General features: G+C 41.3%; 2 protein-coding genes across 3 annotated transcripts in view; one reads left to right on the forward strand and one right to left on the reverse strand.

The window, feature by feature from the left end:
* Positions 1–14,412, reverse strand: part of LOC145441419 (receptor-type tyrosine-protein phosphatase epsilon-like) — a 251,311-nt gene that overhangs the window by 28,783 nt on the left and 208,116 nt on the right. The gene's annotated exons all lie outside the window — the stretch shown is intronic.
* On the forward strand, positions 10,392–11,218 carry LOC145441760 (uncharacterized). The gene is made up of 2 exons (XM_080319698.1): positions 10,392–10,578; positions 10,636–11,218. Exons 1-2 carry the CDS (start codon positions 10,392–10,394, stop codon positions 11,037–11,039), a joined length of 591 nt encoding a protein of 196 aa, XP_080175824.1. The 3' UTR covers positions 11,040–11,218.

The raw sequence follows: 14,412 nt of genomic DNA on the forward strand, positions 1-14,412 counted from the left end.
ACCCTGACATACAGGCATTTTGTATTCAGGTATCATACTGACCATGTACTCACAAACGTAGAAAAACTGAAAAGCGTATCTCCTACCTTTCAGAAAAGATAAATCAATCACTGGTATTAGTGAAATAGCAAATTTCATAACAAACGAGGCACCTGAACCTGGCATTTTTATATCGAAAGAGCATTCGGTATCTTCTATTGGCGTGTATGCTTTTGTGTAATTTTATACTGACGATATCCGTCAAAATACCTCCAGAGTGATCGGTGCGCGGCACATGGTACACCTGGATTTGAGCGAACTTCGCGTCATTGCGTTGTATAAACGACGACAAAGATATCTGATTGATCCTATCAGAGGTGATTTCTCTATCTAAAAGATTGCGTCATGTCTCTGCAACATGCTTTTCTTGAAACAACATGAATGTTAAGACGCGTTTAACCTTCGCATATTCGAGAAACGATTTGGTTCCGCACAAAAGATATGTAGCGGTAGAAATGAGGTTTTTGATCAGGGGGCGTGTATTCGTTAACGCACCTTCGAAGATATGATTTTAATGATATCGTGCTTATACCTCTGTCGATTATTAGTGAAATAGCAGACTCCACACTAACGCTCATGGAGCCCAAATCAATAAATTCTTGTACCACTGTTTTTATGATTTGTATGTTTCCGTTTATACTTGCAAGAATCATACCTTATATAATACAATAAGCAAAAACTATAGCAAAGTACGTGAAGCAAGCATAAAAACATTAGGTATATAAAATATTGATTTCTCTCGCCAAACTGACGAACGGAATCAGAATTTTGATCACTGGCATGCGTGCCATACTTCATATAAACCATATACATCAGGGAAGGGCAACATACGGTCCGCGACGGTATTTGGAGCAGCCCGCAGACAGACTCCGGTCTTACATGATAATGTGGCCCGCGGCCACAAACTGCCTCAATCCCCACTAGTTGATTACTATGCGTCAAAATATAGTGACTGTAGGTTATTCTTTCATTAAATACATCCAAGTTTGCCAACCTGAAAAATAATGGCCGAGAAACTACTTGTTCTTATCGGGTGTACGTATACATTTCCAAACTAACATTTTCGATCGTGAACATTACCCTGACAAAGCAGCGATCCAATCTCACTGATTTTCACGTGCAGTTCAGGGTTTCCACGTCCGACATGCAGTCAGATTTCAGTGTTGGAATGACTCGAGTCGCCTTTTTCGCATGACTTGACTTGACTCGAGTCACTTTGCTAAAATGACTTGACTTGACTTGACTCGGCGTATCAGAAATGTGGATTGACTCGTAACTTGGTGCAAAATTCACGAGTCAATTTCAAGTCATCAATTAAACGTGGTCGATAAAAATCTCTGTATCTTGCACATCTTCGGATTGTTCGCGAAACGCTGGTGTAACCCGTGAGATGATCATGCGTTGTATTGGCCCTCCATTGTTCTCTCACAAATAAATTGACCACAAACGAAGTGATCGGAGCTTACAGCTAACATTGTCGTAAACTAGTAGTAAAGTAATATAATAGAAAATTATCTATTTTTGTTCTCTGTTCTTACCTTAACCAAACCTCTTGTTTTATAAATTTTGAATTCGAATAGTTTATACACTCCTCAACCCTTGGCGCAGGCTCGAATTGTATCATATCAATATGTAAATGGGTAAAGGGTAATGTATATTGCATCATATCAATTCGTTTCTCTATTGTCTATTTTGGTTGGTAACTATAAACTGAGGCTACGTATATGTGAGCGATACAACGCTTTCTTGGGTGTATCTTCAACTCTATCTTCGTTCCTCGGTTCAAAATCAATGACCGCTCAATCTCTATTTCTGACAGCTAGCAACATGTAATGACTTAATCATGCCTCATACTACAAAATATTGGACTTGAATTTTGACTTGACTTGACTAGACTTGGCTTGACTCGAGTCACCTCCAAAATATTGAGTGACTTGACTTGACTCGAGTCACCTTCGAAAACCGATTGACTTGACTTGACTCGAGTCAAAATGTGCAATGACTCGAAATGACTCGTGACTCGAAGGTAGTGACTTGATCCCAACACTGCCAGATCTCAAAGAACTTGTTGACAACTTGAATGACCACAGTTTCTCACTAACTTCAAAAGCTATTGAAGTACATTCCGCTAGTAAATTCGTTAAATATCGTTTTTATCTTTTTGCTGTAATCTTTAAGTTTACATAAATTAGGTATATATTCCTTGTATAGGTGTGATATATCGATTCTGGAATCCGTCTCACCTAGTAGCCTACTGCATTTTATCATATCAGGGCCGCCTACTAGAGAAGTTGCCCGCCACTGATTAGGGCTGGGCAAAATCGAATACCTGAGTGATTCGATTCTGAATCACGTATTACGCTTCGATTCGAATAGAGTATTCGAGTGTCACTCATTATGACGTCAAAACAGAAAGTACTAGTTCAAAGTTCAAATATGTACCTTTTATGCCAGCACAAAGAACATAATGCCTGTTATCCGGCACATTGAAGATACTTTGGTACTTTTTCGACGGTACCAATTTCATTGCACTTCATGGCAATGTTGTGGGATGATCATGAATTCGGAAATATGAGATTTCCAGTAACGTTTGTAGCTTTGTACTATGACTTGTATGCTGCGACACGGCCAATCAAGGTTTCAAGGCTTCCTCAGTGGAAAATACTATCAAAACTATAATTCTCGTTAGTAAACTAACTTTCAGTTGCAAGAAGCGTATAATTTCAGTGCTCGAAAATAAATCGTCTTTTACTATTCGAATCGAATCATTAAAATTAACACTCGATTCATATTCGAGTACTCGAACCCTACCGCTGATATACATGATGCGTCATATCACGGGTCATTAGTGTGTGTGGCGCGATAGGGTGGCTGTATAATCCACGGCTGCACCAATGGGTTGCGGGTTCGAGTCCGACCGAGGTCGACTTCAGAATTCTTACCTAAAGTGTTGGAGGTTTATCTAGGCTCCTTCTCGCCATCTCATCCGCGTTAGCGGTGTCTTACCAAATGCCTAGAAGGGGGCCGTGCTACAAATCGGCAGATGCGAAATCGAAAATGCACAAAATCGGCCTGGGGTATATGATCATTGGCAGGGCCGTAACAGCACTTCGTCAGCCCCCCAAAACGTTGGTTTTGGGCCCCCCATAGGGTGGTAAATCGGACATTTGGGAGTCGCCCCCAGACCCCCCTCCGACTATACGCTGTTTACATTGGATGTACGCTGTTTCTTCATTGGGGGTCCGTTTAGTGAGTCAGCTTGGTCTGCTTAATCGCGCGAAGCGCGAGAAATTTCTATAATTCGTGACTGAATCGGTCAATATCATCGGTATTGCTTATTATTGCTATCAATTTTTATCCTCTCTCTGCTTCCGTAATCTAATTTACCGGTAGAGCTAAGTAAGATGTGCTTGAAAAAGTAGGACCCCTCAATAATAATTGTACATCTCCGGGTGTGCTGTATACCCATTGGCAAGAACGAAACAGCACTTCGTCAGCCCCCCCAAAAAAAACTTGAGTCTTGGGCTCCCATAGGGTGATAAACCGCCCCCTCCCAATCACGTTGTTCGCTTTTGCCACGAAATTACAGTTGTACTGTATTGTTCAGTTGGCTAGCGCCAAGCGCGAAAATTTTTGATAATTCATGATAAAATCGGTCAATAAGATCGGGAATTGCATATATATTGCTATCAATTTCTTGTCTTCTCTACTCGCGTAATCAGATTTACCGGCAGAGCTGAGTGAGGTGTTTTTAATACTGTAGAGCCCGTAAATAATAATTAAACACTTTCTGACGGGCGGACTCGTTGGTATTACTTCGTTACATGATGTTACTTCGTGACCTCCTATCTGCTATATCAAAAATATAGGGTCGCCCAAACGTACTAAACTAATAGATCACACGATTTCAAATTGGTATTTCTTCACTGGCATCTAATTTTTCCCTGCGGGGTAGTATTTGTCTTGTGAGGTTCAGATTACCAAGACACGAACATTCGGCGCCAGTCATTTAGGCGCCTATGAACAAATAAACCTATATGTATTTCGTATATATAACGGAGTTTTCGGTCACCATAAGGGCAGTCCTTTTCGGCCAAGGTTTCTCGCTGCCGATCGTTCTGGCACGCTTCTTGGAGTCGCGTGATACATGGCCTAATACTGTATATGTCTTGGTGCGTCGTGGCGCGGTAATGGCCAACGCCGATATGTCCATTTCTATAAATGTTGCGTATTTTTCCTTGGGGGAAGAGTACCCAATAATCATAACATTTGGCACCTTGAAATCGCGCAGCGCGAAATTTTTTTGAAAAAGTTGCATAAAGTTAAAAAAAACTAAAAATCATGCTAATTCACCAATTCACCCAATTGGGGGGTTTGGGGTGCGGCAGTTACGGCCCTGATCATTGGAGTCGACAAACACCATGAATACCACCAACCAACCAACGGGTCATTAGTACCCCATTCTAGCAATACCTGTATTCGCAAGCAATGTAATTGGTACACATACAATGATTGACCGGGTGTTTGCAGTTGTGACCTACTGTAAGACTGGCTCTCAATCGCGAGGATTACGGCGATATATTGCTATGCTTCCTTCGTTTCAATCGATATGCGGTATCAGCCTTGCGCATACGGTGCGAATAATACAAGATATTTGGTGTGAACGCGGAAGCTTGGAAGCTACAACTCCCCGTAATGGCAATCATCAGAAACCGAATAGTAGTGACCTCAAAACGTAAGATTTTGACCTAAAAAATTAAAATCCGTCCGTCATTACATGAAAAAACTATATATTAACTAAATCAGGACCAATATCACACATTATGAGAGAACTACTTAAAATTTGTTGTAGTAAAACTAAATATACTTTCCTACATTCTCGGGTAGAAATTATCTGTCCTTACTAAGTAGCTTGCCAAGAAAGGAGAAAGAACGTTCAATAGTAGCAGTTGTTGGCTGGTAACACTGAAGTTGTGTGTACAGTAGGCTAGGCCTACACGGCTGGTGACACACCGTGTTGGTTCATACTGACAGTTTGTCTTCATCACATATTTTCATCATGCGCTTGTTGATATCAAAATTATTGGCCATTGTCCACGCAGACTTGCTTCAGTTAGGATATTGCGGTACGTTGAGCATAACACCGTGTCAACCTATTTGTTTTATTGGCCATTTATGATTCAAAATGAGCAGACAATGGGCCATACAGTAGGCCGATAAATTGGGCTACAAGCTGTAAAATATAAATGAGAAGTTCACCCACATTGCAAACATCTACAATACAAACGAAATGCAGGTTGCAAAATAAAATTGACGTTGTGACATTTTTTGACCTAACTTTACAATTTTGACAAAATTCTGACTTTTTCTGACATGTCAAAAAATCGCCCTTGTACTAAGGAACCATGATTCACTTCTTTCACTTCTAATTATAAAAGGCATTCCAAGCGTATTTCAGCCGATGTTCTCCCATCATTTCTCACAGGTACGAGTTGACTTCTCCAAATTTCGATCCGATCGACCCAACACGATGCGTGCCTTTGATATGCCTAATTTCTACCATGTCTAATCTAACCATTCCTAACGAGAACCTTTGCATCCATCAAACGCCGTTTTATGAATTTCTCCCCAGAGGGGTGTCTTGATTTTGTACATGCAAGCTAATGAAAAGCTAATGAAGCTAATAAAAGGCTAATTAAGCTAATGAAAAGCTAATTAGGATAATGAAAAGCTAATTAAATAGCACTCCGCCTTTCCAAGACTCCCTTTTCATCTTCAGGTTGCTTCGATTGTTTATCCTTAGAGGCAGGGATTTGGAGCCGGAGCCGGAGCAAGGAGCCGGAGCCCCGGAGCCGGAGCCCCGGAGCCGTGCATTTTCACCGGAGCTGGAGCCGAAGCCGGAGCTCTACATAAAATTCAGCCGGAGCCGGAGCTGGAGCTAGAGCTGGAGCCCGTTATTTGAGGAGTAGCTCCAGCTCCGACTTATTTCATAAGATGCTATTATGTATGCAACAACCATATCTGCTGATTTCACATAATTTAACAGCAGGCCTGAATTTTAATGCACAGCAATGGCATGGAGTAAAATACGTTCTAGTGCAACTATGATGTTATCAACAATTGACAAGTATTCATTATGACGTCAAAAGCCGGCACGGCGGCACCTGTGTCTTCGTTGCTGCATCCGATGTTACTGACGGCTGACAGACTCTAGATTACTATAGATAAATAACAAATGGGTAGATAAGTAATCTATATAGACCAGGGATGGCCAACCTTTTCGGCTAAAGGGGCAGATGCAATTGACGAACGAGTGCGCGGTTCACTAGCCGCGCCAAGCAGGTAAAATTTTCAAAGTTTATAAATGAACTAGGTCAATAATATTATTACTTGAGTATATTGCGGGTCTACTGATATAACGCCTGCTGGGCTCAATTTGCACGGACACGACTATTCGGCGTCTGTACACATCGATATCGAAGGTTTCCGGTAATATGCGACAATTATTTCATCGTCGACGATCTTTTTGAGAGCACAAACGCGAAACGACTTTTTCCCGTAATTGCGAATACAGTTAGACTCAATCGGGTAAATTAGGCGTTGTTTTTACATTTTCAGGAGAGGTAGGCTACCAAGCAAGAAATCGTGTGACAATTAAACACGCGAAGAGTGAAGAGAAATTTCACTACTATTTTAGTTTATTGTAATGTACGACAATTTACTAAAAATGTGACTGGGCCTGGATCTGCCAATGCGTCGGAACTGATATTTTAGTCATCAACATACCAAGCGTCGCAGCCAGACTTGTAATTTTTGGTTGGCCTTGCAAGTTCACAATCAGAGCAATTCATTTTCGATATTATAAAAGGATTTCGATAATATAATAGGAATTTACGTCGCGGGGCACATTTGGCCCGCGGGTTGGCCACCCCTGATACGGACAGACCCATTCGATAATTTTCAGAGCCGGAGCTGGAGCCGGAGCAGTGGTAATAATGCGGCTTCGGAGCTGGAGCCGGAGCTAATTTATGATATAAGAAAGCTCCGGAGTCGGAGCTGGAGCAGTTAAAATTTACGGCTGCTCCAAAGCCCTGCTTAGAGGTGGTGAGTAACGAAGTACTTCTATTTTCAGGGCAATCTAGTATGTCTTCCGTTCTTGTATTACTCCTTTCAACGGCTTTGCTTTTAGACTATTTCCGCTTGTACCTCACATTTTTTCAGTTAAAGCTACTTACTTTCTAAACTCCCGATTTTATAAAGCTGGAAGTAGCAATAGGTTATATCCAGGGCTTTGGAGCAGCCGTAAATTTAAACTGCTCCGGCTCCGGAGATCTCTTCTATCATACATTAGCTCCGGCTCCAGCTCCGGAGCCGCATTATTACCACTGCTCCGGCTTCAGCTCCGGCTCCGGCTCTGAAATTATCGAATTGGCCTATCTATATCAGGAGTGGCCAACCCGCGGGCCAAATGTGGCCCGCGAGAGGTTTTGCGTGGCCCGCGAGGTAATTTCCTATTATATTATCGAAAATGAATTGCTCAGATTGTGAACTTGCAATGCTAACCAAAAATTACAATTCTGGCTGCAACACTTGGGATATTGATGACTAAAATATCAGTTCCGACGCATTGGCAGATCCAGGGTCCAGTCACATTTTCAGTAAATCGTCGTACATGACAATAAACTAAAATAGTAGCGACATTTTTCTTCACGCCTCGCGTGTTTAACTGTCACACGATTTCTTGCTTGGTAGCCTACCCCGTACTGACAATGAAAAAACGCCCAATTTACCCTTTTGAGTCTAACTGTATTCCCAATTACGCGAGAAAGTCTTCGCGTTTGCGCTCGCATAAAGATCGTCGACAGTGAAATGTAGGCACAACATTATTGTCGCATATTAACGGAGACCTTCGATATCGATGTGGCCAGACGCCGAATAGTCGTGTCCTTGCAAACTGAGCCTAGCGGGCGGTATACAATAGACCCGCAATACTCAAGTAATAATATTATTGACCTAGTCTATTTATAAACTTAGAAAATTTTATCCGCTGGGGCGGCTAGTGGACCGCACACTCGTTCTTCAATTGCATGTGCCCCTTTAGCCGAAAAGGTTGGCCATTCCTGGTCTATATAGATTACTAATCTACCCATAGGTTAGTTATCTATAGTAATCTAGAGTCTGTCAGCCGTCAGTAACATCCGATGTAGCAACGAAGACATATAGGTGCCGCCGTGCCAGTACTGTGCCGTACTGAATACTTGTCAATTGTCGACAACATCATAGTTGCACTATAGAACGCAGTTTACTCTATCTATGCCATTGCTGTGCACAGCATTAAAATTCAGGCCTGCTGTTCAATTATGATAAATCATCAGATGTGGTTGTTGCATATATATAATGGCATCTTATGAAATAGGTCGGAGCCGGAGCTACTACTCAAATAACGGGCTCCAGCTCCGGCTCCGGCTGAATTTTATGTAGAGCTCCGGCTCCAGCTCCGGTGAAAATGCACGGCTACGGGGCTCCGGCTCCGGGCTCCGGCTCCAAAGCCCTGGTTATATCTGCATCACTCTCGCGATTGAAATTGTCATAACAAAAATGACTAAAACGCAATGAATCAAATTATTTCTTGCTACCTTACTCTCTGGATTATATAGCGTTTTTTTTGCGGATTTTCGCTTGCATCCCTTGTTTTGAAGTTTCCCATTTCACGACCGCATTTCACCCTACTGCACGAGAAAGCTATAATCTTCGATTCTGCAAGCTTTTAAGAAGCTACCTTCACGAAGCTTGAATACACTACATCTATTGCTAGATGTAGAAGACACCCATATCCTGTAGATTATCGAAGATATAACGGCCTTCCTCAGAGAATCGACCTCGTCTTCACAGTGTAGATAAGCAATTGCATGCTTTATCTCGAGTACACCAAGTGTACTTTGACCGTACTTAGTACTAGACACTTGGTGGCAATAACAATACTCAATATGAATTCACCCTGTCTGGTGGTAGAGTATGACCAGAGATGGGCGGATTCCCAAATTTCGGGATCCGAATCTATCCGGATCCGGCTGGCAATGTGAGATTCGGAGTCCGGCTGTTGAAGGTCCAGCTTGGAATCCGAAAAAATCCTGCCATAACAATGCTAATTAATCATATTGCAGCAAAAAATCCGGCTAAAATCCGACCATCACCACAAATTCAAAATCCGGATCCAGTCCGGCTAGGTAAAAATTCAATGAAATCCTGCTCCGGCTCCGGCTCCTGAACCGGACTGTGGCCATCTCTGAGTATGACTGGAGTGACGACTCGATTGTTCTCCCATTGTTAGCCTGCAGAATGGTCACGGTCAGATGGCTGCACCCAAAACAGGATCGCTCAGTGCTTGTTTCTATGGCGTTCAAGGCGATTCGTCGTGTATTTCTTGAAGCTGCGTCGGATTTAGTTGGACAGTTCAACATTTAGGTAGCGGTGGCGAGTCGTTATGACTAGTGAATAATACCGTGTATTCTCTGTTATATTTTTCGCCAGAATTAGATCATACTTCGTCACGCATAGAAGTCGGTATCATGGCTGATTCAGCTGCATCACTTTGGGATGACTGGGAGGGACTGACTGAAATGGAAATTGAAATATGTTTCGAAGGACTCAATAACTGGAAAGGTGTGTTTTGTGAGGAATGCGAAGCATCCTTTCCCACTGTGAAAGCTTTGAAGAAACATTACAAAAATGATGCGTTCTCACCAGAAATTGGAATATATCTGAGGATGCTGTAATTGCTGTTTTGAAGAGGGCTTGTGTAAATAGCAAAAAATACTTTGAATGCACGCCATCATTCGAGGAACTAGACATGACCAAAGCCGTTCCATTGGTGGAAAAACTCCATTCTGAATATTGTAAACTTGGTGTTGACTAGGCTTACCATATTTAGGAAATGTAAAAAGAGGACACTTTTTGAGAAATTTCAGACATGCAAAACTGGAGAAGAATTCTCAAATACCGGTAAATTTTTACCACTTCGTGATCGGTTGACTAAAAAAAAAAAAAAAAAAAGGTCATCACTTCCGCTTAGAGCTCAAAATAGCGTTTTTCACTCCACATTGCCGGGTGGATGACTAAAAAAAAAGGTCTTCTTTTCGCTCAGAGCTAAAATCACTGCTTTTCCCTCCGAAATACCCGCCGGAGCTTCACTTCTGCGCTAATTTGTGGCATATCACTCGCAATTTCTTCTCAATCTGACCTAAATTTTCAAAAAAGAGGACAAAATCTCAAAAAAGAGGACAAAAGGGCGTCCTCCGAGGACACTTTCAAAAAAGGCAAAAAAGAGGACAAATCCTATTAAAAGAGGACGTATGGTAAGCCTAGTGTTGACGGATTTTATCAACATTACTCTAATATCCTGCCATCAAGCTAACAAGTTTCTGGGTTTGCCACAATTGCCAGCTTCAGCATTACTTTTGAAGATTTTTGGTTCTCTCGTCTGCAGTAAAGAGCAGCATCCAATCACAGAGATTGGAGGAGTCAACAGCAAGGAATCTGGTAAGTAAATAGCCTATACTTTGCCTTTCCATGGAAAAACTTTGACGTGTTTTTTAGACATAATTGAATATATTGGTGGAGTGCTTTTGGAAGCCATTTCTAAGCAAGCCAACGAAGCAATTGCCACATGCCTAACAACTGCAGCGCCAGCGGGAAACCTCATTAAAGTGATGCAGAAGAAAGACGGTGGACTGAAGAGCCCGTCTGAACAGTTTCATGGCATGGCTCTCCGCTTTTATGTTATCCACAGTAAAGAAATGGCAAAACTCCTGAAAAAGATAATTTTTTTCAGGGTACTTGAGGCAATTCAATGCGATCCATTATATAACAAATTGATTCATACTGTATCCCTTCAATCTGTTTCAGACCTAATTGAGGTTGAGGATGTCATCGACAAGGCAATGAAACACTTGAATAACATATGTTCTCACAATTCTCCAAATGGTTGCGAGATAGCTTGAAAAAAATACTCTTTTACCACCATTTTTTATACTTTTAAACCTCTTGTTTCAATCATGATGCTGTTGAAAGTCTTTTCTTTTTTGTTATTGTTGAAATTGTACAAGCCATGGCATTTCTTTACCAATCTGACAATTGCTACTGCTATCACTGTGGGGTTAACCATAATGTAAAACAGGGGTGTCAACGATACGGGCCGCATCCGGCCCGCCAGACGATTTCATGCGGCCCGCGAAGCAATTACGAGAAGATTGAAATATTCTTATATTTTCCAGCATATCTGTTACAAATGTTGAGATTTTTGGCAGGAAATACTTCTATGTTCATAGGTCCCGTTATAACCACCCGACTATGTGGTTCCACTCTAGTTACCACTAGTAACAAGTCGGTGATATTTACATCCAATTTCAAGAAGGCCAAAGTGAACACTATGTTCAGAGTTCTATACAAATATAGACCAAGAATATGGTCAAGCTAGCAATTCAGCTTTTGAATGGTGTTATGGAATCAGTATCTTTCAGAGTCCTAACACAAGATGTTCTGGAAGCAGCATTTGGATCTTTGGTAACTTCAGTTGACATTCATATTATTCACCGATGTTAAAAGTTAACAGCGGTCTTCGATGAGATACAGCAGGAATCCAGATATTAGCCAAGTCAGTTACTCAGTAAATGCCTTATGCCAGCGTAAGGCTATAAGAGAGGGAAAGGTGCCAATACAACATAAGTCTATGGTGATCAAAATCCTAGGACAAAAGTCGGCTAGGAACCCATGACCAAGAAAAGATGCAGAGAATGTAGTTTCTGGTGTGTTAGTATGGTAGTTTTATCTCTCTGTGGCAAATGCTGCCTATCCACATTGAGATTCCCTACCTAAAGAAGGGAACCAATGCGTTGGTCGAAACCTTGACGTGGTGCATTGGCTTTCTACTAATGTCGACTGGCAGAGGTCTTCCAAGCGAATTCCGGGGTATTCTTGTATTTTTGGCAATGACAACGAGTTCCATTCAAGTGCGATTTTGCATACTTCCAAGGAGTAAGCTCTGACTATTGTGAATCGAGATCTAGCAGTACATTGACATTACACAAGGCTCTGGTTCTAGTCATACTCAAGTTTCTTCGGTAATCGGACAGGCACACAAGACTGCTGCGATATTATTTGTTATATTCATACTCGAATTTCTGCAGTTAATATAGGATTTATTTTCAATCAAAGCTATTGTGAACTGCATATCGATATAGTTCAAGATCTTTCCACTTGTTCACTCTGTAGTATTCTTCAGTCGTCCTTTCCATGAATTCATCTCACAATAGCCAATGCACATGCACACGAACCAGATATTCTATATACCTTCTGTCATTATATTTATATACGTAGCAAACTCTATAAAGGATCAAAGCCACAAAATTACATCAATCTCGTGAGAAATGTAACATAGGCTACATGGTAATATTCACTAGTCATAACGACTCGCCACCGCTACCTAAATGTTGAACTCTCCAACTAAATCCGACGCTACTTCGAGAAATACATGACGAATCGCCTTGGACGCCATAGAAACAAGAGCTGAGCGATCCTGTTTTGGGTGCAGCCATCTGACCGTGACCATTCTGCCGGCTAACAATGGGAGAACAATAGGCCTTTTGCAGGACTTCGATCACGTGACTAGATACGCATAGCAACAACAAATTGGTTAGCAAGCTACTTTCTCGCGCACCTGCTTCAGTGCTAAATATCGCATAGTGTACTGTTGATTTCTGGTTGTAAACGTTTCGGAAATTTGTTGTGGAAGTCATCAGAGATTTACCTATGCTAGATGTCAATCCTGTACAAAGCACATAGAATGATATCGTCAGAATTACGCAGAAATCCGTCGTTAACGTAGCCGTATTTCGGATACAGTATATTATCGTTTTCGGGCTGTAAACGTTCGCAAGTGTCATGGAGATGCGCAAGGATTCAAATATGTTGGATGTCTTTGATTCATCAACTATGTAAACTCCTTGCGTCAAAATGATCGACATTGTAGCCGTTATTTGGTAGTCAACTATGATTTTATGACACAAAATTCGACATTGCAGGACATTGACTACGTGATATTTATTGCAGCATTAAGTTAGGTGTGGATAGTATACTATAGTTGTATTGTAGCGGTAGTTGGTAATCATTGCAGCATTTTGATGATTGATATCGATTGCAATATATATAGGATACTGCTATTTTTAAGCCTAAGAGACAATGACCGCCAGTGCCAGTACGTTGATGTGTTATGAATTCATGCAATGTGCTACCTACATACCATATATATATTAAATATCCTAAGCTATTGTATGACTTCTCAGTTAAACAATTCAAAATATTTAGACCTCTACACCTATATTACAAGTTATTGATCATTCTGTCATGCTGCCAAGTGCCACTACCCGAAGGAAAATGATCATCAGCTCAAATTGAGGGTGAAACAAACTGTCCCGGGGCCTGGATTACTTGATTGATTGCCTGGATTGGATTACTTCACTCTATGGCACAGTGCAAATATCTTGAGTTTCAAGACATATGGCTATACCACATGCATACGGAATAATGATCTGATGGATTATCCCAAGAGAGCCGAACATAGGCAACTAAGAAATTGATGATGCCCTCGTCAAGAATTCAACCTGGAGCCAATTATTATCACCACATAAAATTTGGTCATGCGGTGGAAGGCAGCGTGGTTTCATGCCAACAGAAAATGTCAGCAGATGATCTGGCCACTGACTAACTGTCCTGAACTTCTTTCCCGATGTTGATGTCTGCTTTGAAAATGATATTCCATTTGTGTACAGCAAGACAAGCGCTCTTCCGCGGATGCTATGAATATGTCTAGACAAGTGGCTATGGAGGTAGAGGAAAATACATAGGCATAACAGTCTCGGCAGTTATTGAACTTGATAAGGTTAACATTCATTTTTCTTCAACTATTTCTTATGCTCTGGGTATCGAATGCACAAAAATTAATAAATCGATCTTCTTTGCAAGTTTATTTGTAAATTCAATGAATCAAAGAATATCATAAGTCAGAATATTACGGAGTCAATGCGAAAGAAACAATGTTAGTCGTCTTTAGAGGATGTTTCTGAGTTGGATGAGCCAATACACAGAGGGGGTCAGCAACGAAGTACTATTTTACCTGAGTACTAGCGTCATTATGAGTTTAGGCTACTTCCACTTCTACTTGACACTTTTTAGGTAGTACTTTTTTGTCAGGTTTGGGATTTTGTCAACTAGAAAGTAGCTTTGGCGCATGATTGCATCCCCTTCAAGCGTGAGGTTGTCATAACAACTGGGCAAAATAGCCCCAGTACCAATGTAACTAAATTAATTTTCGAAAAT

The sequence above is a fragment of the Botryllus schlosseri genome, chromosome 6, assembly GCF_051294905.1.
Source record: "Botryllus schlosseri isolate E-star chromosome 6, Bs_hap1, whole genome shotgun sequence".
In the NCBI taxonomy this organism is placed as follows: Eukaryota; Metazoa; Chordata; class Ascidiacea; order Stolidobranchia; family Styelidae; genus Botryllus; species Botryllus schlosseri.